We start from the raw sequence: 22,627 nt of genomic DNA, 5'->3' as shown, positions 1-22,627 counted from the left end.
GAGCTCTACGGAGGCTTCAATGTCCTTCCGGTCTATAAAAAACTATGAACTGCCGAGAGGGACAAAAAGCACTACGTAATCCTATCAAGATTTTCTCTTGTAGCTGCCGGGCGTCTTTGTCATCGTGGTTGTGACTCTCGTTCTCCTCCTCTTCCTCGTCGTCTTCCTCGTCGTCCTCCTAGCTCCCACCGATCCACTGCCTTCCTCTCCCTACCAGCATTGATTCGCCTGATGATGATCTCTGACAATGCACGGACATCGAAAAATAAACTGATAAAGAATGTTTCATTACTAATTAGCACATAGTTAATGCGTTGTAGTAGAGCAATAACCTCTAGCCTACTAAAAAAAAATTGTATTCGTCCTGTGTCAAGTGTCGCTATACTGCGACAGTAATGTTCGAGGAGTAATTACTCATACATGCTCACACTGATGATTCAATACAGTTTGAAGTTAGTTTGAAATACCTCATCACCCGAAACAAAACTTGATGAAGTGGTGTTTGAAGACATGTTGTTGTCATAGCTTCTTGAATCTTGACACATGCCGCCTGCCGTAGTTCCAACAGATTGCAACGCACATTTGAAAACGCAAGGCGCTAGAGAGCATATTCGTTTGAATGCGAAATAAAATTTAACCACTAGATGGGAGAAAAAATTACACAGTGTACCTTTAAGGTCTGTCACTGTGGGAAATACCAGGTAAAAGTACAAATTAAAATGACTACTTGAAAAGTATAATTTCTTTGCCTGGGATTAACATGATCAAGTATTGAATTGGAGCTCAGCTCAGCTTCTAGGTGTTGTTTTTCACATGCTAATAGAGATGGGTAACGGCATGCGTACCTTCTAGAATTACAGTTTGTGTGCACTTCCTGACATACCGACATACTGTACATCACTGACACACACACACACACACACACACACACACACTGACGCACATAATTGCGCACATGCACATATGCAGAGAACACCACACTATTAGTGGAACTCAAGAAGGCAGCTGATATTCAAAATGCACTTACGGCAAGTCTCCTGACTCCCATTATGACTGCTGCTTTATGTGCTCTCGCTATCACTCTCTCCCTCTCTTTCCCCATATCTTTCCATCTCTCTCTCTCTCTCTCTCTCTCTCTCTCTCCCTCCATCCCCAAATCTATCCATCTCTCTTTCACTCTCATTCTCACTCCCCCACTCTATCCATATCCTTCGTTCTCTATCTCGCTCTCTCTTGCTCTCTCTCTCTATCCTCCGTCGGACGTCAGATTTGCATGTCAGATTCTCAGAGGAAATCTCTGTTTGCCCTGTTGTTATGTCCTGCTAAGCGCCAGTCAAATGAGATTAAATAGGCCTGCTAGGCCTGCTCTGGTCCTCCGCATAACTCACTCTGCTTGTAGCTAGCAGAATAATTAGCATGTAGCACAGATATGGATCTCTTAAATCAGATATTGATCAGATGTATTGGGCTTTGGTTGGAGGCAACAGTTTGAATTAGGTCCAGCCAGGATGCAATCCTACCCACATACACACCCAGGGTGCCCAGGGTCGGTTGATAACTGTATGTATGGTTTTTCACAGTCCAAACACACACCGCAATCCCTCCCAAGAAAATCAAGAGAGGTTTGTACGAGTCGTGGAGCACCTGAATCTGCTCCTCCTTGCTCTGGTGAAAGGCAAAGGCACCTCACTGCCCCTTCCTTCACATTTTGTTTATTTTCTGTTGACTCCAGGAATCCTTTCCATCTTCTGCCTCCTCGCTGTCGGGCTACACTGTTGTTGATGCACGTTGCTATGGATTGTGCATTACCTGCTTCATCACTTCCTGTGCATGTTGACATATTCCCGAGTAGGCTGTTCGGAACATCACGCCTCGCTGCAGCAGACTCTATATTCCTGTGCTGCATTGCATAAGAAATGCAATGCAAATGATCTATAGGTCATCGGATCACTAGATCACCGGAATGATGCTTGCTCCTCCACACTCTTTCCATCAGCCACGCTCTCCACGCTCAGTCACACGCCTGCCTTCAATAAAAAACAACAACATCCTGTACCTTCCTTATAGACCGCCATGGCTCCTCCATCCTCCTTAAGCTTCCTATTTCCCCAGCTTCTCTCCCAACACAGTGAATAACCCTCCTGGATTGTGATATGCTCTCCCTCCACCAGAGAGCAGCGGTGTGATCATTGCGGTCCTCATCATCTGCCTGCTGTTGTTGGCCGTCCTGGGCAGCGTGCTCTACTTCCTCTACAAGAAGGGAAAGATCTGCGGCCGCTCCGGCAAGCAGGACCTGTAAGTCTCATGGGGGAGGATTTGTATAGTGGTTCACGGTTATCTTTATTCAGATCCCCATTAGCTTCCACAGCTGTGGTCGCTATTCTTCCTGGGGTCCACAGTTATGGTTATGCCTGTTAAGTTGAGTCCCACACACACGCACACACATTTGTTTTAATGGGAAAAAAAACCACTGTTTTCTTTCTTTCTCTTTTTCTAATTTTTAACGATGAACAATAAAGAAAGGTCATGCAATAATCTATGCATGTCGAGGAGATATATTTTTGAGCACCATATATATCATGATGTATCCATGTCTGTTGAGGATACGGTATTGACTCAGGTGTGTGTGCGTGTGCATGTGCCCGCCCCTACAGCACCAAGGAGAAGACGAGCAGGGACAACATTGTGGTGGAGATGAAGAGCGACAACACAGAGGAGGCTGTGCTGCTGGCGGTGAATGGGGACAAGAAGCCTGGCGAGCAGGTAGAGAGGAGACTCACACCCACCCACCTGGCCCACCTGCTCCTTTCGGCTGATTAAGTCAATATAATACAATAATATTATAGATGAAAGTAACTAATATCTAAGTCACTTTCCACATAAGCCACATAGTGTTTTTTTTCCTTTACTGCTACATACAAACTTGAAATGTTTATTTACCGCCTTTCGTGAAAGGCTACTCACGTCGGTCATACAGCTACAGCTAAGACTAACGCAAGCCTTTACAGTCTATGGTAACCCCCCCCCCACACACATTTATCAAACTGATCCTGACTCCTTATTTTTTGTGTGATTGCAATCTGGAGCAAAACACTACAGCATGATTCAGTTTTAATTCAGTCAGCACTGAAATGCTGAGCGGAAAAATAACATGATGAACCATACCATGTGTTGTTTGAATGTGCAGCTGACTGAATAAAGATTGTATGGAGTCTCAGGGCCCGTCCACACGGAGCCGTTTTTTGGTTAAAACGCAGATGTTTTGCATCGTTTTGGCCGATCGTCCAAACGAATCCTGTAAACGCATCGCATGAAAACTGAGTTTTCTGAAACCAGGTCCCAGGGTGAATAAATTCACAAACGCAGCCCTTGAGTGTTCGTCTGGACGGCCAAAACGCATACTTGCGTTTCGATGATGTCATCGCCACACCCCTCGAGCGTAACCTCTTGTAACCTGTGACGACGTCTCATAACAACAACTATGGCCGACTACATGCTCGTGTTCCTGCTGGAGAAGATATTGCGCCTATTAGGGTTACTATCGCAAAATTAGTGGTGGGCATAGATTAATTTTTTTAATCTAGATTAATCTTGGAATTAATCTAGAGGGCGGCAGCGTTGACGGCAGACGGCTGGTACGCGTCCGCCTACCGCCGTACCAAGGCGGGCAGCTTGGAGGAAGATTTGGATTATTACAACAACAACAACACCAACTATTTCGACGCTCTGATGTTACGATCAACCCAAAACGTGTCATAGCTCACCCAAGTTGTTTCTATTATCATTGCTACATTGTCTCCAGCATATGGCGCGATTATGGACAGTATATTTTATTAAACACTCAGCTTCTGGTTAGTTCAACTTTGAGAATAGATTAACGGCGATATTTTTTTTATCGCCCGATAAGAGTCTCGCGTTAACGCAGCACGTTAACGCCGATAACGGCCCACCACTACGCAAAATATTATGCTCCTGTGCCACCACGCTGAGCAAAAAAGACTGATGGACAACCACATAAGCCACATTTTACAAACAAACAACAGCCATGCGTGCGCCAATTGAGACGATCAAAAGGGTTGCGTTAACGCTTTATTACTTGAGTGACCGTTTCCGGTGAATTTCTAAAACTAAAACAGCGCCACCTATACGCCTGGAACATGAAGTAGCGTGTTGAGTCGTATTGAGATGGATCCGTGTGGACGCAAATGTTCTTGAAACGATGCCAGGGAAAACGGAGAAAAAAAAGATCGTTTTGGTACGTGTGGACTTGGCCTCAATCTTTTGGAATATGTTGAACCAGCTCTTCGTCATCACAGGGGGCGGGACTACCCAGCTTTATACCCAGAGCAGCACACGATTAACACCTAGTCAAACGAGTCAGCCTTACTCTCTAACACACCTTTCCCCCTCTCTCTGCAGTAACGTGTGTATATGGAGTACCTGGAGGTTCAGCAGTGGGGAAGACCGCAGTAGGGGATTTGCTGCCCCTCCCCACACTCCCACCCTTTGTCTCCCTCCTCTGCATCCCACCTGGTGCTCAGAGATCATACTTTCATCAAATCTAATGGAGGAGAAAAGGCTTGTTTTTTTTGGATACCAGTTAATATTCCCCTGACAGGTGTGACAAGAAGAGAGACACTAAAGTGTGGAAACTCCAAAGAAGCATCCCGTTGGCTCGGATACTTTTCTGAAGTGCCACTTTAGCACTCTGTGGCGTAATTCTACCAAAGACAAAACCAACCACTACCACTACTAGTGGTACAAACCCATGTATGCACTCCTCATTAACACAAGAGCCCAGAGGAAAATTGACGATCACTTAGCTTACAAAGAGGGTAAGGGTTAGGGTTCTGTTCTATAGCAAAACGAATGCCACCTCAGGCAAATCACAAACAGTAAAGAACAGGCTGAAAAACTGCTCTCTGTCGAGTGTATATATTATACGCTTTGTATGTATATATTTCTTTATTTAAAGAAAATAACCCAATAAGAAAAGGTCATTGAGAAAAACAGCCAGAGAGTGTTATTTTAATTTTATGTTCCGTTTTTTGTAGCCCCTGCGTCTTTATTGTTATATTTTCGTGATGGATGTGTGCTGTGCTGAGTCTGTACACTGAATATCATGGGTCGTATAATGTGATTGCGCTTGCAGCCGCATCTATCACACCAAAGAGAAATCACTGCAATTTGACCCTGAAAAGTGCCCTCATGGATCATTACATTTCAGTTCCGTTTCATTCATTCATTTATTTGTCTATCACAATCGCACATTAATCTGCACAATGCCTAACTCTGTTCCGTCTCTTAGTGACACACTGAGGGGGTTCCTGTTTGTCTGTTTCCTGTCATTGACGGCTTTATATCTATATGGTCCTCATTTATATCTATATCCTATTTTTACATGGTTTATTGTTGTTTTTTTATTGTATATTTGTGTTGATTTGATAATACCGAGTTTGAAGATTGCCTTTAATTGAATGTGATTCTTATCTTTGGAGTTTTAGGCTTACCCAGTTAACATCAAACCCCTTGTGTTATCATATTAGAGGAACAATTGTAACATTCACTGTCCAGTGCACTGATCTAGACTGTTTTTTTCTTCTGATTGTGTTATTTCAGTTTTAATGTGAAACTTGTTTTGCCCTTATAGTGAAATGTTTGAAGTGAATTTAAAGCAGTAGATAGTTTTTAAGGGTGATGTATGTATATGAGATGTTCAATGAATTTGTTGATTGACTGAAAAATGTAAATTTCTGTGCTTTAATCTGATCTTTTCAGAAGTGCATAATGATTATACCTAGTATATTTCTTATGTTGAGAGCTGAAATGATGATGGAATGAATTTTGGCATGTGGACACGTATTTGTGACTGCTGTCACTGACTATCACTAGTAACAAGTTATCTATGTGTAGGCTAGCACTGTAGCCATCAGGAAAAATCTGAGCCATCAGACTCAGATTATAAAAAGTGCCTCACATTCCGAAGGAATAATAACACAATTAGAACTTTCTTAAATAAACGTCAGCATTACTTTGACTTTTGTGTCCGATTTGTTATGTTCTTCCCAATTTTTTTTCCACAAAAATAAAATCACTGTATAATCAATTCTGAACATAAACACCAATTAACACTTAACTTAAAGCAACAAGACCTTGCCAAAAATAAATAACATACAAATACTTGTCGTAAACTCAAGACCGAGACAAAGAATTACTACTTTACAAAGAAACTACCAGACTGACTTGGATAAAGAAAGACAATCACACATGTCCGGTTGTTTTTATTGTACTGTATCCTGTTGTGTTATCTACTGAACTGCATTGGTGTAGTTAATAAATTCATGAGTTGACTTTTCATTCTCCAATCATATGCTTTCTATTAACTCAAGAGCAACAAAAGGTTTCTTTTTTTGCATATCATTTTATTAACAGCACTGTGCATACTTCCAAGGTGATATGAGCATTTTAAAAACATCAAAAAGTGAATTAAACGCCGTATACTGTTGACAAGAAACATGGCAACGTGGACCAATAGCGCCCTCTTTTGGTGAAAGGTTTCTATTGACCTCAATTGAAAGGGTGGCTGCTGCATGAAAACACAGCCCTCCAGCCCCTAGCCCCTCAGGAGCGCTTGGTTTCCGGTTCCCATTACGTTTTTAAATTGATTATGATCATTAAGGGTACCTGAGGGCTGTATGGGTTATAGCGCTGCAGTTAGCAGAGTAGCCATTAGCAGAGAAGCTGGCAGATGGTGGACTCGATAGATCAACAGGTGACAGTGGAAAAGGAATTTTACTGAAAGGTTTGACAGGACCCCGTCGACCAAGTCTGAACATATGGCACTGCTCACATCATTATGTACAGGAGTAAACAAAACCTTTGGATCACAATAATTAAATTCTTCGACCGGAATGCAAAAAAAACAATAAAAACAGCCACTTCTTTCATCTCAGTAACTTTATACATTTTTCCCTCTTTAGAGTGACAGTATTACAGCACAAAGGCGTGCTGTTTGAAACAAAAACAGGTAGAAACATCAATGTTTTATCAGAACATCAACACATACATCGGTACAGTAATCATGATCCCAGGACCCAGGAGTTCACCCTTCCCAATCATCCATCACTCATTCATCTTTACTGCTCTTCTCGCTCTGTTTCTCAAGGCAACTATGAACAGAAAGACGACACAAAAGAGGTACGTTCCAGTCAGACGACAGAAATACAGTTAAAAATATATATATCGTAATGATGACCATGGCCTGATGAGTGACATCATTCACACCCCCACTGAAAACATTCTTCATATGCTGGGAGAGGTGCGGTCAGTGTACCTCTGTTCATTCATTCATTCATTCATAGTACCTGTCTCCAGTCCTGCCCTGGACAATGGAAATACGTAGCTAAAATGTGCAAGTCGCAATGTGACAAATAAACAAAATCAAAAACAAAAGACGACCTTAATCTCAATAAAAGCATGAAGGTTGCTTGTGAAACTTCATCAACGGGATATTGTTCGCCTGGGAGCCAGCGGCTGTACGGGTATGACTGGGAAGTTCACGAGCGAGGAGGGCCGAGAACGATCCATCCAACGTCACCTGGAGACGGGGGTCAGGTCTCCGCTAACGCAGACGGGGTGCAAAAGACACTTGTTTGGATATAGATAATTCCTGAGTTAGTTCTTACAGTTGGCCCGAAATACTGATTTTCCATGTAGACTAGATGGGGTGGGGGCGGGGCCAGCAAACCCATTAGCCCACTTGAGAAGAACCTCCACCACCGCGGTGGTCAGGGTCACCATCCCTCAAACAGAGAGCCCTTTCTGAAGAAGTGCTAGACCCGAACGGAGATCACAAAAATAAACTATTGGTAATTTCAGTTTCCATCTGATTTATGGTTTCTATATGCAGGTGCTAGACACAAAAAAGGAGAAATAATAAAGGCAAAATGGAGCTACTGAAGAATTCATCAGCTTGCCAGGACTGCAGCTTCACAAGCTGTTTGTAGGTTCAAGTATGATGTAACAACTGTAATGTAATGCTACATTACAGACTAGAGCACTAGCATCGATACTGTCACTTTAAAGAGCAGAGACCGTTCAATATCTATTCACAAATGTACATTTAAGGCTTAATTGTTTAGCACTAACAATGGTAGCAGCAGTGAAGCACTTCTGAATTCATTAAAATAATATTTATGATTACAGTAATATATTATCAAAGTAAATCAAATACATTGTTTGTTGGTTTCACAATATTTCGACTGGGCCACAGTTACAGATTCTCAACACAGTCAACCAATCAGAAGTTAAAGAGATGGGAGTGTTTCAGCCAATGCCGCCAACCGAAAGTTAACCCAGCCTGTCAGACAGCTGGCAGGTCTTCTAAGTAGATCCGCCTCTTCCATAGGTGTCAATGAAGATTTCAAAAGAACAGAACAGTATGTTCTACTGCACACAGTGAATACACATTCATGTCAAGTCAACGTTAGTTTGAGAACAGGTATTTAGGTCGGGCAACTAACCAAATTCCTCCGCTGCCAAGTACACACACACACACACACACACACACACACACACACACACACACACACACACACACACACACACACACACACACACACACACACACACACACACACACACACACACACACACACACACACACCCCCTGACGGGGGGGGGGAAACAAAATGATGCGGGAGAAAGAAAAACTTGAATGATTTCCTTCAAAACAATGCACTAAAGCAACACTGTGAAGTGAAGGCCATATTACACTTGGAAGTCATTCAGCAGAGCCTCTCTGCAGACGGTTGTGCCTCAGGCTGCTGCCGCTCAGACAGCGTGCTCGCCACCACTCACTCCTGCTCCCAGGTACTGTCATCGCTCTGAAGAGGCGCCTTTCAACCTGCACGCCCCACAGCGAATCACCTGGCAGCACCTCAGCCTCTCGCTCACACACTGTATATGCACGTATAAATTACACACGTTTAATATATATTTACTCATATATTAAATTCTCATATAGATACATACATTGTGTTTTTTATTTTTTTGTCGTTTGTAAAAGTCGTTGGGGATATCCTCCCCCCCCCCCACGCAAGGATCCGTCTTGTGTGACGCACCGCACTTCTGTATCGCTCTGCACGCACGCGCGCGTGCACACAACACACACACACACACACACACACGGCTGTGGAGAGTGGGAGGGGGTGGGGGGGGGGGGCGTTTCAAGCTAGCCCCCAGAGCAGGTGGCAGGGTCTGAGGGTTACGGGCCAAGCCAGGGCCCACCTCAACCTCCCCTTCCCCAAGAAGCTGAGCCAAGCGAAGGACTGGACCGGGAGACTTCAGGAGCCTCCAGCGGGTGGGTGGGGTGGGGGGGCGGGGGGCGCTATGTGAGCACGTGCGTGTTGGCGGGAATGGAGACAAATTCCCGCAAAATGTTCCGGGCCATCTCCACGTTGTTCTGGGCGATCATCAGCGCCTTCTGGATGTCCTGGGAGGAGTAGCCCTGGCTGATCAGGTGTTCGATCTCACCGCTGATTACCGGGTCCTCACCTGCTCCTTCTGCTCTTCCTCCCCCCGTGGCCCCGCCCGTGAGGGGCCCGGGGCCCCGCCGCACCGGGCTGGCTCGGCGCTCTGAGTTGAGGCGTCTGGGCAGGGGCTTGGGCGGTCTCTCGGGGGCCTCCGCTGTGTCGCTGAAGGCTGCGGAGCAGAAGACCGCTGGTTAATTCCGGTTCTCCCGTTAAACAACACACTGCTCTACTCCTGGGTTCAGTTCATTCCGTGTGTGAATGAACCAAACAGTGTCCAAAAGGATTTCGGCACAGATGTGTGTTGGTGGATGTGGTCTGATGGCGCTCTGCTCTCCACTGTGGGGGTCTTAAGTACCGGCCAAAACAGAGGTCTGGTGTATCGACTGCTGTGTGGAGCTGTTCAGGACGGCATGCTGCCATCAGGTTGTTCATTCATCAATGTGTTGTTATGAGCAGGGGTGCACATAACTTGTTGATTGAGTTACTCAGGTGAGTACCAGGAGATGGTGTTTGGTACTCACTCCACACGTAGCGTTGTTTGATTAACATCTGATGTTATGAACTACTTTATCAGAAAAAAATATTTTCTGCTGCTCCAGCTCTGTTTGCCTTTCCTTTGCACGTAGCAAAACGCCAAAGTAGACAATATACACGTGTAGTTTTGTTTTGATGACCTGACGGTTAGTTACACAAAAGTGTGGTAGTGGCACAAGTGATGTTAGGCATCTCTGATTATGTGGATTTAATGGTGGAAGAGTACGTTGAATATCAGTCGACGAAGATTACCTTTGGTTCACTACAGCCCTAGTAAAAAATAGGGCAGGGTTACCGTTGTTTAAAAACGCAAAGTGACTCAACACAAGGCGGCTTTTTTCCCCACAGAAACTATACAATAACTATACAAATATAGAAACTATTTCTTGAAATAAATCAACAAATGAATGAATAGAAAACAGCATGAACGTACGCGTGGCTGCCCGAGACTCTATGTCCAAGGACAGGTCGCTGAACACCAGCCTGGATGAGGATGCCAAGGTAGAGGACGACGAGGACGACTGAGCGGGCCCCTTCTCCACGGGGGGCGGTCGAGAGGTGGCCGCCGACCGGGGGATGTCGTATAGCCCCTCCTCCTCCACCACCACCCCCTCCTCCGCCTCCACCTCCTGGCCGTCCTCCATAGCCAGGACCTGGGTGCTTTGGCTCAGCCCCAGCGCCGGCAGCTCAGAGTAGTCTTCATAAGGGCGCAGATGAACGTGATCAAACGGGATTAGCGCCACAGACCCAGTGGCACAGAGACCATTAGGTGTTGAAACATCGATCGTGGCGGGATAGTGGTTAGGGTGTGAGCCTAACCTTTCCTTAAGCACTTTAAGACTTTCCCTGAATTGCTTGGGATAAAAGCAGGCAAAAAGACTACATTTACATTTAGGGAATTTAGCAGGCGCTTTTATCGAAAGTGAGTTACAATAAGTACATTTGTCAGACGAAAGAGAAACGACAATATATCACTGTCGGCACAGTAAAGATATTCATATAAACACACTACATAGTAAGACCAGTGAATTTCAAAGTGAACAAGATATTTCCCATCAATCGGAGGCCAGCGTACCTGAGACTCTGGCCAGCTGAGGCAGGGAGGCAGTGAGCGCCTGGGCGTGTACGTTATACATGGCCTGGTACATCTGGGGTCGGTCCTGGACGTCGCCACTGAACGTGTGCCTGGCAATTCGACAAAGAACACGTCGGTAAATACACCAGATGGTCCCGAGCCACCCATACCATGGCACACGTTGCCTCGGTAGAACGGCCTGAGACGACAGGACCCCGAGTGCGGCATGAGTCTCACCGTGAGTTGAAGGAGTAGGCCGCGGGGGTGGGCTGCGGGGCCCTGGTCAGGGGGGACGTGTTCGCCGACGCGGGTGGGGCCGGGGTGGTGGAGGAGGGGTGGACGGGCCGGGAGGAGGGTACCATGTAGGCTGACTCCTCTTCGCTCTCGCAGGGGAGCGCTCGCAGCAGCGTCGACGGTCTGCAGGATCATCGTAGAACGACAGTATGTTCTCGGGACGCAAAACAGTGTTTCATTTTCAATAAAGTGTTGCCCAAGTCGAATTATAGGTATGGGGATACACATGTTAGTCTCCGTCATGGCCAGCCATTAGCGCAGCCTTCCGAACACCATTTTTGTTTTTGCCTATGTAAATGTTGCTCTTGGATGGTTCACAGTTCCCCATTTCTATCACGCGGAATTACCATTGCTAGCCAGACACAGATAATTTATGACACAAGATATTCAGCGTGCCAGTGTTTCGTTCTTGCTGAATGCTTTTGTAATCATCCTTATGATTATATGTGACGAAACTAACGAAACTAAGATTGCGACAGGGTGGCAATCTCCGAAAAAACAGGCAACTTGTGATTTATTAGGGCCACGGTACAACAGATAATCAACTGGTTTCTAAGGTCCACCAGTGGGGAATATAATAACAATGGAAATATGGGGGGGCAAGGTGACATTTTAGAGGAAAACGAATTTGAGAGAAAGGGAATGCAAAGCTCAATATTCCTGGAATATGTTAATAATATATCGTCAAAAGAATGTACTGAATAGCCCAGTAAAAGTCTTATTATTGATCAAGCACTGTGCCTCATGCATACGCACCGTGTTCAACCGATGGAGGGTGAAACTGAAACCATGAGGGACAGGAAGAGAAAGAGGGAAGCCAGGCGATGGGGGAAGTACCTGGTCGCCAGGGAGTAGATGGCGTTGGCAGAGGCCGAGGGCTTCACCTTAGAGCTGTCCCCCGCTGCAGGGACAAACGCCTGAGGACACATACAAAACAGAGCCCCTCAGATATCAGATACATGGAGACCATCAACCAATCAACCAAAAGCCCTACGTGTTCAGAGCAGATGAACTTAACGTGTGTGCATGCGTGCGTGTGTGTATATGGCCTCATTCAACCCACAAGCAAAAGTGTCCCAATTCCTAATATGCAACTCTTTTTTCAGAACAGTGAAAAAAGTACACATCACATGGAATTAGGGCTGCACGATTTACCTGATACAGAAGAAAACGTGCCAAAAAAACCTGATGGTGCCTGATATTGGACCGGTACATCAACTTTGGACAACAGAAAGGGAACACTAAGGCTTTTAGCTTAAATGCAACAGCTGCATGGGTCTGACACAAACATAAAAACAACTTCAGTCTCTTGTCTATTCTTACGTACACAGGCTTTGAACAAGTATTTTACTATGGGTTTCCTCTGTGTAAGATGAGAGCAAAACCACGGACAACACAAGTCTGTCAACATTTTGAGGCTTCAGTGAGTGTGGAGACATGTTAGAATGCTCCCACCTGAACTGAACACCCTTTCTGAAGGAGAAACAGGCTGATGGATTCAACCCTCAAGCTAAAGCCTTACTATAACTCTGCCCTTTCACCAAATTATATTTTGTATTTAGAGGATTCAAGTATAAAGTGTAAAATAGTGAAGTGAATAGCAGTCTGTGGATGAGGGACTGTTCTGGGTTTAGTTCTCCTGTTTTTCTGCTGCTCTGCACCACTTGGTGTAACACTGCCTTGTCATTTGGTGAGGGAGAAAGTAGGAGCAGCTCTTTTGATGCGGCTAATGTCCCTTATGACAATGCAGTAGAAGCGTCATTTAGAAATGAGATCGCACATCGAGTTTTGAATCGAGATTGCGAATCATTCAACCATTACATGGAATCTAAACTTTTCAATCTGATACAGACCACATTTATATGTACGGTCCTGACTCAGATCCGGCTCATAATTGCATATTATTGCATATTATGCCCTCTATGTGAACATGTCGGAATTCATGAAACTTCGACGTCACACTCTAGATTGAAATTCGTCACAATTCGTCAGTGAAAGAAATAGATAGTAAGTAATCTTGGATGCCGATTCATTTTTTTTTCTTATTTGGCGATCAGTCACCTACAATAGCGCTTGTTTTCTCTTGCATACCGCAAGTCCTGCTGTGCAATTTTGCAAAAACTTTGCACAATGTTCAAACCACATTATTTGTAATCCCATACTATGGAAGCTGTGAAACTCTGCCGTTACCAAGTAAGAGTAAGAGTAAGAGAGTATGAGTGGATCCGAAATCCACTGCATCAGTGCTGCATCAACTTATAAAGTAAACCGTAAACGCAGACATCTGTGGCTTCCATGTTTACTTCCCTGCGTGCGGCTTTTGACTTATTCTGTGTTTTTATTTTGCGCATGTGGGTCAGGTCAGACTGACACGTTCACACTGGAATCTGATATTGGCCTTGTTGAAAACCCAATGTGAACAGCCAACCAAAACAAATTGGATCCAAACAATTTAGCATCAAGGCTTCAACGAAGCCCATGTTTGCATGTGGGTGCATGGGTGCATGAGAGTTTGTGAGTGTCTTTGTGTGAGTTCTGGGTGCGTCCTACCAGCTGGTGGTCCAGGCTGAGGGTGCTGGTGTTCCTCTGTGGGGTGCTGCTGGCTGCGGTGGCGTCCAGGGCGGAGGGCAGGGCCAGGGGGAGGGAGTGCCTGTTAGAAAGCTCTCGGATCCCCGCCCCTCGGATGTCCCCTCCGAGACCAGAGGCCTGGCTGGAGGAGGAGGACGAGGTGGAGGAGGAAGTGGAGGACGAAGAGGAGGACGAGGCGGAAGAGGAGGAGGACGAGGCGGAGGCGGGGGGCTTGGGGACCGACCGGGAGCTCCAGTCAGCCAGCGGACGGTTGGGGGGCGTCGGGGGATGCTTGTCCCGGGACGCTGGGTCCCCGGGGGTGTGGGGTAAGGGCCTCCTCCCGAGCCGGCTGTCGGCGGCCGCCCCGGCGGAGTGGGGGCGGTCCGGGGGAGGCGGAGGGGGGAGGTCCCTCAGCGCTGGAGGAGGGGGGAGAGGCTTGTCCTTGTGGTGGGTCGCTGCCTGCAGGGGAGGAGGGGGGGGAGAGGTGGGAGAAAGGGCAAACAGACGAGTGCTTGAGTAGAACATTTCGCAGAATAATGATAATGATACTGAATATGGGGAGGAAAGAAGGTTGGGTCTGTACCTTGGTGGAGACCACCGGGCTGGAGGCTCCAGATGGGTTGGCCGGCCGGTGCTGCAGCAGGTCCAGCCTGGGGGGCACGGGGGGCAGCGAGGCCTGTGGGGTGAGGGACATGGGGGAAGGAGGACGCTCCACCTGCAAGCAGAAGCACAAGCACAAGCACAAGCACACACACACACACACACTATTAGACACACTTTGAGGCTTACACAAACGTCACCATCGGTTATCTCCTCACAATTGTGATTGTGAGAGGTTTGTGAACTGTAATGTTCCTACTCTCCAAGCGTTGCTTAGAAATGTTATGTTTAAATTTATGTGCAGGCTTACTGAGTCTAGCAATGGCATAATAAGGTCTTTGACGGACCCTAACCTAAGTGAGACAAGATATTCCACCAGCCTTTGGAAATATTGGAACCAACATCTGTATGAATTTTAACCATTGAGCACACATGTGATCTATGTGTAATTTATTTTATGTTTGTCTGTATACTGTGTGTTATATTTGGACCTTGAGTATGTCAATAAAGATAATAATCATAATAACAGAATTGAATGTTGTCTGAACTTCCCACGTCAGTCTCGTATTTTGCTAAATTTGTATATATTTGAGTGAGAAGTGCCCACACTATTTGTGTGAGTGAGAAGTGCCCAGCGGTGCACTTGCTCTTTCATGGGGTAGGTGTATCCTCTGTTCAGTTCTACTGAGCTATACGGTCACATGCCTGCACCCAAGGCCACAGCAGAGCACCTGGGGCCTTTGCCAAGACAATGCTAGGAAGAGTACATATAAATATCCCCTTCCTTACCACCATACACATGTGTAATATGGTGGAGGGGCACCAGGAGGGGAATGCCTGTGAGAGTCACAACGCAGCATAAAAGAGATGGCAGTGCACATGGCTCACACCTCCAGGGAACCGAGGAAGCCACCTTGAAAGACAAGAGATGAAAAACTGTGTGATGATGTGTGAGTGTCTGAGTTTGAAGCAGAGCCGGGCCGAGAGCCTGGGGCTGGGGAAGAGAATGGGCTCTAGAGTAGATGAGACGGAGAGAGAGACAGAAAGAGTGGAAGAGAACGAGACAGGGAGAGAGTAGCAGCTGCTCTGTTCCCAGAGGTGAGGTGAGAGGTTCATCTCAAGGAGACAGAAAGCAGACTAAGCCAAGTGTGGCCGTTTACCAATAATGCTCTCCTTATACCTAGAAGTCTGACTCCTACACAAAGCGCCATATATACCTCTGTGATCTACTAGACCCACCCACACACACACACACACACAAACACTAAAGAGGAGGGTCTCCACCTTGGAGCAGGCCAGTTTGCTCATCATGAGGTGGGGGTCTTCGAGCCGATCGTCGTCGTCGTCGTCGTAGCAGGGCGAGGGCGCCCCCTCGGCCCCAAACATGCCCCTGCAGCCCCCGTAGGAGATCCCGTAGCCTGTGCCGTTGTCCTTGGGGTCGAAGGGGTCCACCACGATGGGCTCCGTGCCTTTGATCTCGCAGCGACAGAAGGGGCAGCCCGTCCCCTGGCCCTCTGACTCCTGGGGGGGGGGGGGGGGGGGCAAATTAAATACAGGCATTTCCATGCCTGTATTTATTTTGCCTCTCGGTTTAATGAAACATAGGCCAGGCGAAGCCACTTGAGACTGTAATTTGTTATGGAGGGGAAAATGCAAATGTGCAGCGCGACAGCCTTCAGGCCAGCGGTATGCAAGGTAGTTGGCAAGCCCGTGAAAGCCTGATTTATATTCGCCGTGTGTGAACGTGTGAGAGCCGGCGTGAATAAGATAGGACTGTGCATTCCCATGCCCTTCTGGTCGCACTGTTTGTACGTCGATGCGACGCACATGCGTCATCTCTGACATTTTGAAGTGAACTGTACTTCCGCAGCGACATTAACTCAAAACGCAGCCCGTAAACGCCACGGGTCATGCGGGGAACGGCGCGTCGAGTGAGGTGACCTTAAGCGAGGCCAGGGGGAACCCTTACCTGCCAGGCGGTGAGACAGGAGGTGCACATGAGGTGTCCGCACGGCTCTATCTTCACGTCCTTGTCGTTCTCCGCACAAATCTTACACAGCTGGAAGGTGGAGCCCATCTCGCAGTAGAGCTCGTATTGTTCCTGAGGGGGGGGGGAGACACACACACGCACACACACAAAGGCTTTCAATACCTAGAGCAACACCACACTTGGACCCAGTTTGAGAAGCCTTTTTGATGAATGTGGTGACTGGATGACTCATTTAATTGCATCCGTTTTAGAATAATGAGTCAATGAACACAGAGCCTGACAGTCACCACAGATGAGATCTTGTTCTATTAAAGCATTCAGTCAATGACGCCAACTGTTGAACCATGAATAACCGAACATCAGAAATGATTCATTCGAAAATAAATGCAAATGTGCCAAAGGCATTTAATAATAACTTTAACATGACCTAGAAACCCTACAAATGCAGTCTCGAGTCATTTCAAAAAATAGTAGAGTCACGCTTCAGAGCATAATGATGAATGATTTTAATTGGCACTCTTCTGACCTGGGTGACCTTGATGTGGTCCTGAGGGGAAGGCTCACACAACCCTGTTAGATCTGGGTTCTGGGTCCGTCCATCAGGGAACAAATAGCTTCACACACACGCACACACACACAAACAAACAAACACACATGTGTGGATGTGATTAAAACATCCACTAGTCTGACAACATCAGACAATGTGTTGCAATACGTCACCATATGGTGCACAACCTCAGGAAGAGACAGGAACATAAAAGGATCGGAGGGACACAATAGGGCCATTTGATGAATGTGTTGTAGATGGAGGCCGTGCGGTGTATAAATGAGCATTTGATCAGAGGTTTAGATGAGCCAACAATAAGGTCAATCAAATGTCGGGCTCAGAGTTGGCCTCCAACAGACAGCATTACATGGAGATCAATGCGACGCTGGCCTTTTTGATGCGAATTGAAATCGAATGCACTGCACACCGCCTGCGCTCTGCTCAGGATAAGGGCACGGGCACGGTAACAAGCAACACGATACGACTGACTTGGTTAGCACCCGACGGGCAGTCTGCACTTAGATACCCCAGATGGAGAGCTGCCGTGAAATAATAAACGACCCGTAAGGAGAAGAGAAGAAAAAAAGCGAAAAAAGGAGAAGTTGGGGGCTGAGGAGGGTAGGCGTTTAAAAAGGGAGAAGATTGTAGTGTGACACTGTGGTAGGACTCACAATCCTTCCCTGAAGCCGTCGATGAGGGCCTGGAAGAGGGGCTTATTGTGGGGGATGGTCTGCAGGATGTTGCCGTCCGCCGTCACGTACCCGATGGCCCACTGGCCGAGCCGCGTGCAGCTCAGCCGGAAGATGTAACTGGGGGATGAAGACGCAGAGTTCCATGATGTAGATGCTGTATTATGCATTACACCTGCATCACTCGAGGAAAATACTTGGAAGTTCCACTAAAGCATCCGACCAATTGAACCAAATAATTAAAACCCTTTAAAATTTGCAGTTTGTATGGTTCAGTTATCGTGCATGTTCTGGATGAAATATAAGTGGGACAAGTTGCTGTGACACAGTTCAGGCCAGCTAAACTGGGAGGAACAGTAGTGTGTGGGGGTAAATGTGCATGTCATTGAGGGGCACTGGTTTCCACGTGGGAGTATGTCGGCAAACACTAAGAAATGACATCAGTGCCTGGTGCACAATAAAGCCATTGATGCTAGGTGCCAGTACCATGCTGCCCTGGGACACACACACACACACACACACACACACACACACACACACACACACACACACACACACACACACACACACACACACACACACACACACACACACACACACACACACACACACACACACACACACGGTGGTTTCAAGACACTACTACTAGAGCAGTTGGTCACGGAAATGAAATAAAACAAATGTATATCTGGGTGAGTAGTGTGTCCACTGTGGGTTTTGTTTTCATCCAAATGATAACATTTACACACCGATGTCTGAGTCAACCATGAAAAGGGACAGCCAGCTCGTCGGGGAGCAGTTAGGGTCAGGTGTGCATGCTCAGGGACACCTCGACACTCAGCTAGGAGGAGCAGAGGATCAAACTAGCAACCTTTCGGTTACAAGTCAACATGCTCTACAGGGTTTCCCGCAGAAAATATGTTGGTTAAGGTGGTGAGGTTTGCCGTCAGACCGGGGGTGGTTTGCCGTCAGATGGGGTCAAAGTATTTGTGCAATTGTAACATTTTAAATATTCTACATAAAGATATAAGATAATATATTTAGATCTTTTTTTTGGGACAACATAGTTAAGGCGGCAGGCGGCGGTTACTTAGGCGGCCTGTAACCACCGTGGGAAACCTCCTACAACCTACCTCTTAAGCTAAGCTGACCCCAATGGTACAACATATGTGCCAACATGGGTACTGGTGAAGCAGCGAGGACAAGGTAGGCTATGGGACACACTGAGTCACTCGCATCGACAGCACTGGTCATTGGGAGGTCATGGAATATCAGGCTTGTGTTGTGACAACACGCTAATCTGGCTTGCCATGTGGGTTGTGTGTGTGTCTGTGTGTCATTTGAGTCTGACCTGCCGGGCTTGTGGATGAACTTCTGCAGCCGCGCTTTGACCTCGTCGTAGGTGAGGAAGGCCATGTACCCCGGGTGAGTCACTGCCAAGCTGTTCCAGTTCCGTAGCAGGGACGACCACGGCTGTGTGTGTAACACACACACACACACACACACACACACACACACACACACACACACACACACACACACACACACACACACACACACACACACACACACACACACACACACACACACACACACACACACACACACACACACACACGGCAGTGAAAGCAGATTATTGGGATACGTCCTGAATCATGGATGACAGTTAAAAGTAGCCAGTAGCAACTAAGCAGAACTAAAATCACTTTCAAGGCCTCATTATGTATACAGACACTTCTAGCACCATGTAATACAAAATGAGCCAATTGTAGCCTCCCTCCCCAGAGGCTTATGCTTCAAATGTTGTATTTAAGCAGGTTCCTGATGCTTTCGTAATGTGTAATGCGTCTTAAAACAGCATTTAACCTTTCAGCACATGTCACGTCCGTCCCTGGGGAAATTTTTTTCAAAAGCACTTTCTGGGAATGCATTAGTCTCAATAACAAAAGTCCTAATTCTCTCTAAATGGAGAATGAAGAAAGACTCCATCGCCACAGACAGAGCTGCTCGCTGGTTGCGTTACAAGGAGGAAATAACAGCCATAGCCCTGTAAACTAAGTGCAGAGGCCACCCATATCAAGTGAGAAAACACACCAAGTTTTAAATACACACATTAATGGGACCAGGACACGTTGAAGCATGAGCCTGAGTCCTCAGATATCGCTCCCGATTGACCGGCGCTACATACCTAGGGATAATCGAAGGGCTCCACTCAAGACAGAAATGTCAAACACTGAGCATGTCTAAGACATTGAGGAAAGATAGCACAAAAAAGGGCTGTCCAGCATCATGTCATTCAGTGGGGGACGAGTGTGTAAGAAGCATTACCGTGGGCCTATCATCCGTATAACCTACAATAAGCCCATATTCTGCCTCATGCAAAAGGACAATGGCTTCAAGGTCCCATGACATGCCACCAGGTGTGGTGTGATTAGCCGTTACAAGCCATTTTGGAAATCTGGTGGCATGTCATGGGACCTTTCTATATCATTATACCGCTAACAATATCATTACAGTCTTCATTATGGAAGAACAAGTAAAAGGGGTCAATACAAAAGGCCTTTCACAATTACCAGTGCAATAGCCTGCAGTGGAAGAGGGGAGATGTTGGCTGATAAACATTCACCCTAATCTAGCTTTCCTCTCTGGCCTCTCCTCTCCTCTTCCGTTTCCCACTTCCTCTGCATGCTGATCATTATAGCGACCTTGATGGAGAATGCTTTGCTACATATTCCCACTGATAAACACCTTACTCACACACACACACAAAAAAGACTGATACTTTTACATCATCATCCACGCTGACAATGCAAGTCATTGAACTTCCTCTTGACAAGTTCACAGTGAGCCCACAGAAGATGAGGCTGATAAGCTGAAGTTCATGACATGTAGCGCAAATTAAATTTGCATCCTTCAAGCCCATTGAACATTATGAATTGATCTCAGTTCTCTCTCTCTCTCCATTACAGCCAGCCGCATGGAGACGATTCGGTTCGTTAGCAGTTAGTGCGAAAGGGGATAGTGACTCTACGTGAGTCTGTGCAAATGTCAACACGTTTGACTGCAGGTGTCTGGTGCCTACCTGAAACAGTCTGGTGAAAATGTCAAACTCGAAGACAGAGATGTAGTCGTTGCAGGTGAGGTCTATGGTGGACTTGAGGGCCATGGCCTCCAGGCCGGAGCTGATGGGGTGGAACTCGTGGAGCGACTGGCGGAACACCTTCCAAGGCACTATGGTCCTAAAACAAACAAACAAACAAACAAACAAACAAACAAACAAACAAAAACACACACACACACACACACACACACACACACACACACACACACACACACACACACACACACACACACACACACACACACACACACACACACACACACACACACACACACACAGGTGTGAGAATGGGGTGTGTGTGTATGTGTGCGCACAGAGATACTGATGCACATACTATAGAATGCTACAGAATGTTTATTGACAACAACAAAATAAAGCTATGAAGGTAACAAACCACGCGTTGACACGGTTCTATACACTGCAACTCACAATGTTGTCGCTGATGATTCATTTATGTATTGATAAGAGGTGCAAAATGAAGAAACCAAGGTGTTGGTGTGCAGGATGAGATTGTGTGTCATCCAAGTCTTTGCTCTGTGTGTTTTTTTATCTCTTGCCCTATAACATTGTTCCTTTACACACGGACCTATCATCACGTGAAACACACAAGTCGTATTGCGTTGTGTTCCTGGCCGACTGTGTATTTTGACTTACTTGTCCCCGAAAGCTTGCCTCCAGAACTCAGCGGCGTCAGCCTTGGTGATGCGGAAGTTGTCGCCCTGAAACAAGCCGTTGGGGAAGATGGCCTTCAGCTCCGCCAGCATGTGGCTGAAGATCAACGACAGCTTGGTCAGATTCCGCCTGTGGACAGGAAATGGGTTGCAGGGAGGTGGAGGGTGAGAATCACACGTTGATACTATCCTGTTGAATACCACCATGATAAACTAGTATGTATTGTCCATTAATCTATGCTCTACCCCCTGAAGTTAAGGACATTATTTACCATCATTATAATCAAGGCAGTTTGGACACCATCAAACAATTATAGCTGTTTAATTAATTTATGACAAATGTGGGAAATTGGCCTTTTTAAGTTTGAGAGAAAGACCTTTTACTGGTTTTCAGACCACTACAGAGTCAGACCACTTTTAAGCTGCTTCCATAAGGAAGAGATTTAAATTAACCCCCTACAATCTCTCACACACACACACACACACACACACACACACACACACACACACACACACACACACACACACACACACACACACACACACACACACACACACACTTGATAATTGGGGGGAAAACTTTCTGTCAGGGGAGACAGAAAAGAGGAAGAGGATAATTAAGAACAGAGCGAGACTTGTTTTACAGGTATGTTGGCACAAACACACACTAGCATTCGTATGGCTAAGTTGAGCGTCGGCACATGTAGCATTTGAAAAAATAAAAATAAAAAGGCAAGCATGTGAGAGAGGAAAGGAAGTTCAAATGGGGAGAGGAGTGTGAAGTCAACGCAGAGAGAACTAGGAGGGGAGAAGCAGAGGGAATGAGTCAAGGCGAACGGGGAGGGGGATAGGAAATAGCACCATGCCACAAAGCTGCCTCGCCATCCCAGCAGAGCACTAGGAAGTGGTATGTAGAGAAAGGCGTGATTTACGAGGCAACACAGAGGGGAATTGTCCTTGGCTCTCAAGGAGCGGAGAATTGACATGCGAGAGAGAGCCATGGGG

The 22,627-nt window shown here is 46.4% G+C and overlaps 2 protein-coding genes across 6 annotated transcripts in view; one reads left to right on the top strand and one right to left on the bottom strand.

Moving 5' to 3' along the window:
* Positions 1 to 6,314, top strand: part of mcamb (melanoma cell adhesion molecule b) — a 30,526-nt gene extending 24,212 nt beyond the window's left edge. For 3 of the 5 annotated variants that reach the window (XM_084467104.1, XM_084467103.1, XM_084467101.1), the window contains 3 exons: positions 2,172 to 2,295; positions 2,655 to 2,763; positions 4,420 to 6,314. In XM_084467104.1, coding sequence (XP_084323230.1) covers positions 2,172 to 2,295; positions 2,655 to 2,763; positions 4,420 to 4,422 — 236 coding nt within the window. In that variant the 3' untranslated portion in view covers positions 4,423 to 6,314. Of the gene's footprint in view, positions 1 to 1,580; positions 1,623 to 2,171; positions 2,296 to 2,654; positions 2,764 to 4,419 lie in introns of all 5 variants that reach the window. The other 2 variants (XM_084467102.1, XM_084467100.1) reach the window with 1 other exon arrangement.
* Positions 6,315 to 6,425: 111 nt separating this feature from the next.
* The window catches only part of cbl (Cbl proto-oncogene, E3 ubiquitin protein ligase), a 28,240-nt gene continuing 12,038 nt past the window's right edge, over positions 6,426 to 22,627 (bottom strand). Inside the window, exons 3-16 of the mRNA XM_084467097.1 lie at positions 21,606 to 21,752; positions 20,913 to 21,069; positions 19,182 to 19,303; positions 17,813 to 17,950; positions 17,121 to 17,208; positions 16,574 to 16,705; positions 15,889 to 16,125; positions 14,588 to 14,719; positions 13,987 to 14,463; positions 12,274 to 12,353; positions 11,380 to 11,559; positions 11,143 to 11,252; positions 10,501 to 10,764; positions 6,426 to 9,702 (exon numbers count right to left, since the gene is read on the bottom strand). Coding sequence (XP_084323223.1) covers positions 9,389 to 9,702; positions 10,501 to 10,764; positions 11,143 to 11,252; positions 11,380 to 11,559; positions 12,274 to 12,353; positions 13,987 to 14,463; positions 14,588 to 14,719; positions 15,889 to 16,125; positions 16,574 to 16,705; positions 17,121 to 17,208; positions 17,813 to 17,950; positions 19,182 to 19,303; positions 20,913 to 21,069; positions 21,606 to 21,752 — 2,578 coding nt within the window. The 3' untranslated portion in view covers positions 6,426 to 9,388. The remainder of the gene's footprint in view (positions 9,703 to 10,500; positions 10,765 to 11,142; positions 11,253 to 11,379; positions 11,560 to 12,273; positions 12,354 to 13,986; positions 14,464 to 14,587; positions 14,720 to 15,888; positions 16,126 to 16,573; positions 16,706 to 17,120; positions 17,209 to 17,812; positions 17,951 to 19,181; positions 19,304 to 20,912; positions 21,070 to 21,605; positions 21,753 to 22,627) is intronic.

Source organism: Micromesistius poutassou (genome assembly GCF_964030765.1).
Source record: "Micromesistius poutassou genome assembly, chromosome: 4".
Lineage (NCBI taxonomy): Eukaryota > Metazoa > Chordata > Actinopteri > Gadiformes > Gadidae > Micromesistius > Micromesistius poutassou.
This window is presented reverse-complemented; position numbering and strand designations above follow the sequence as displayed.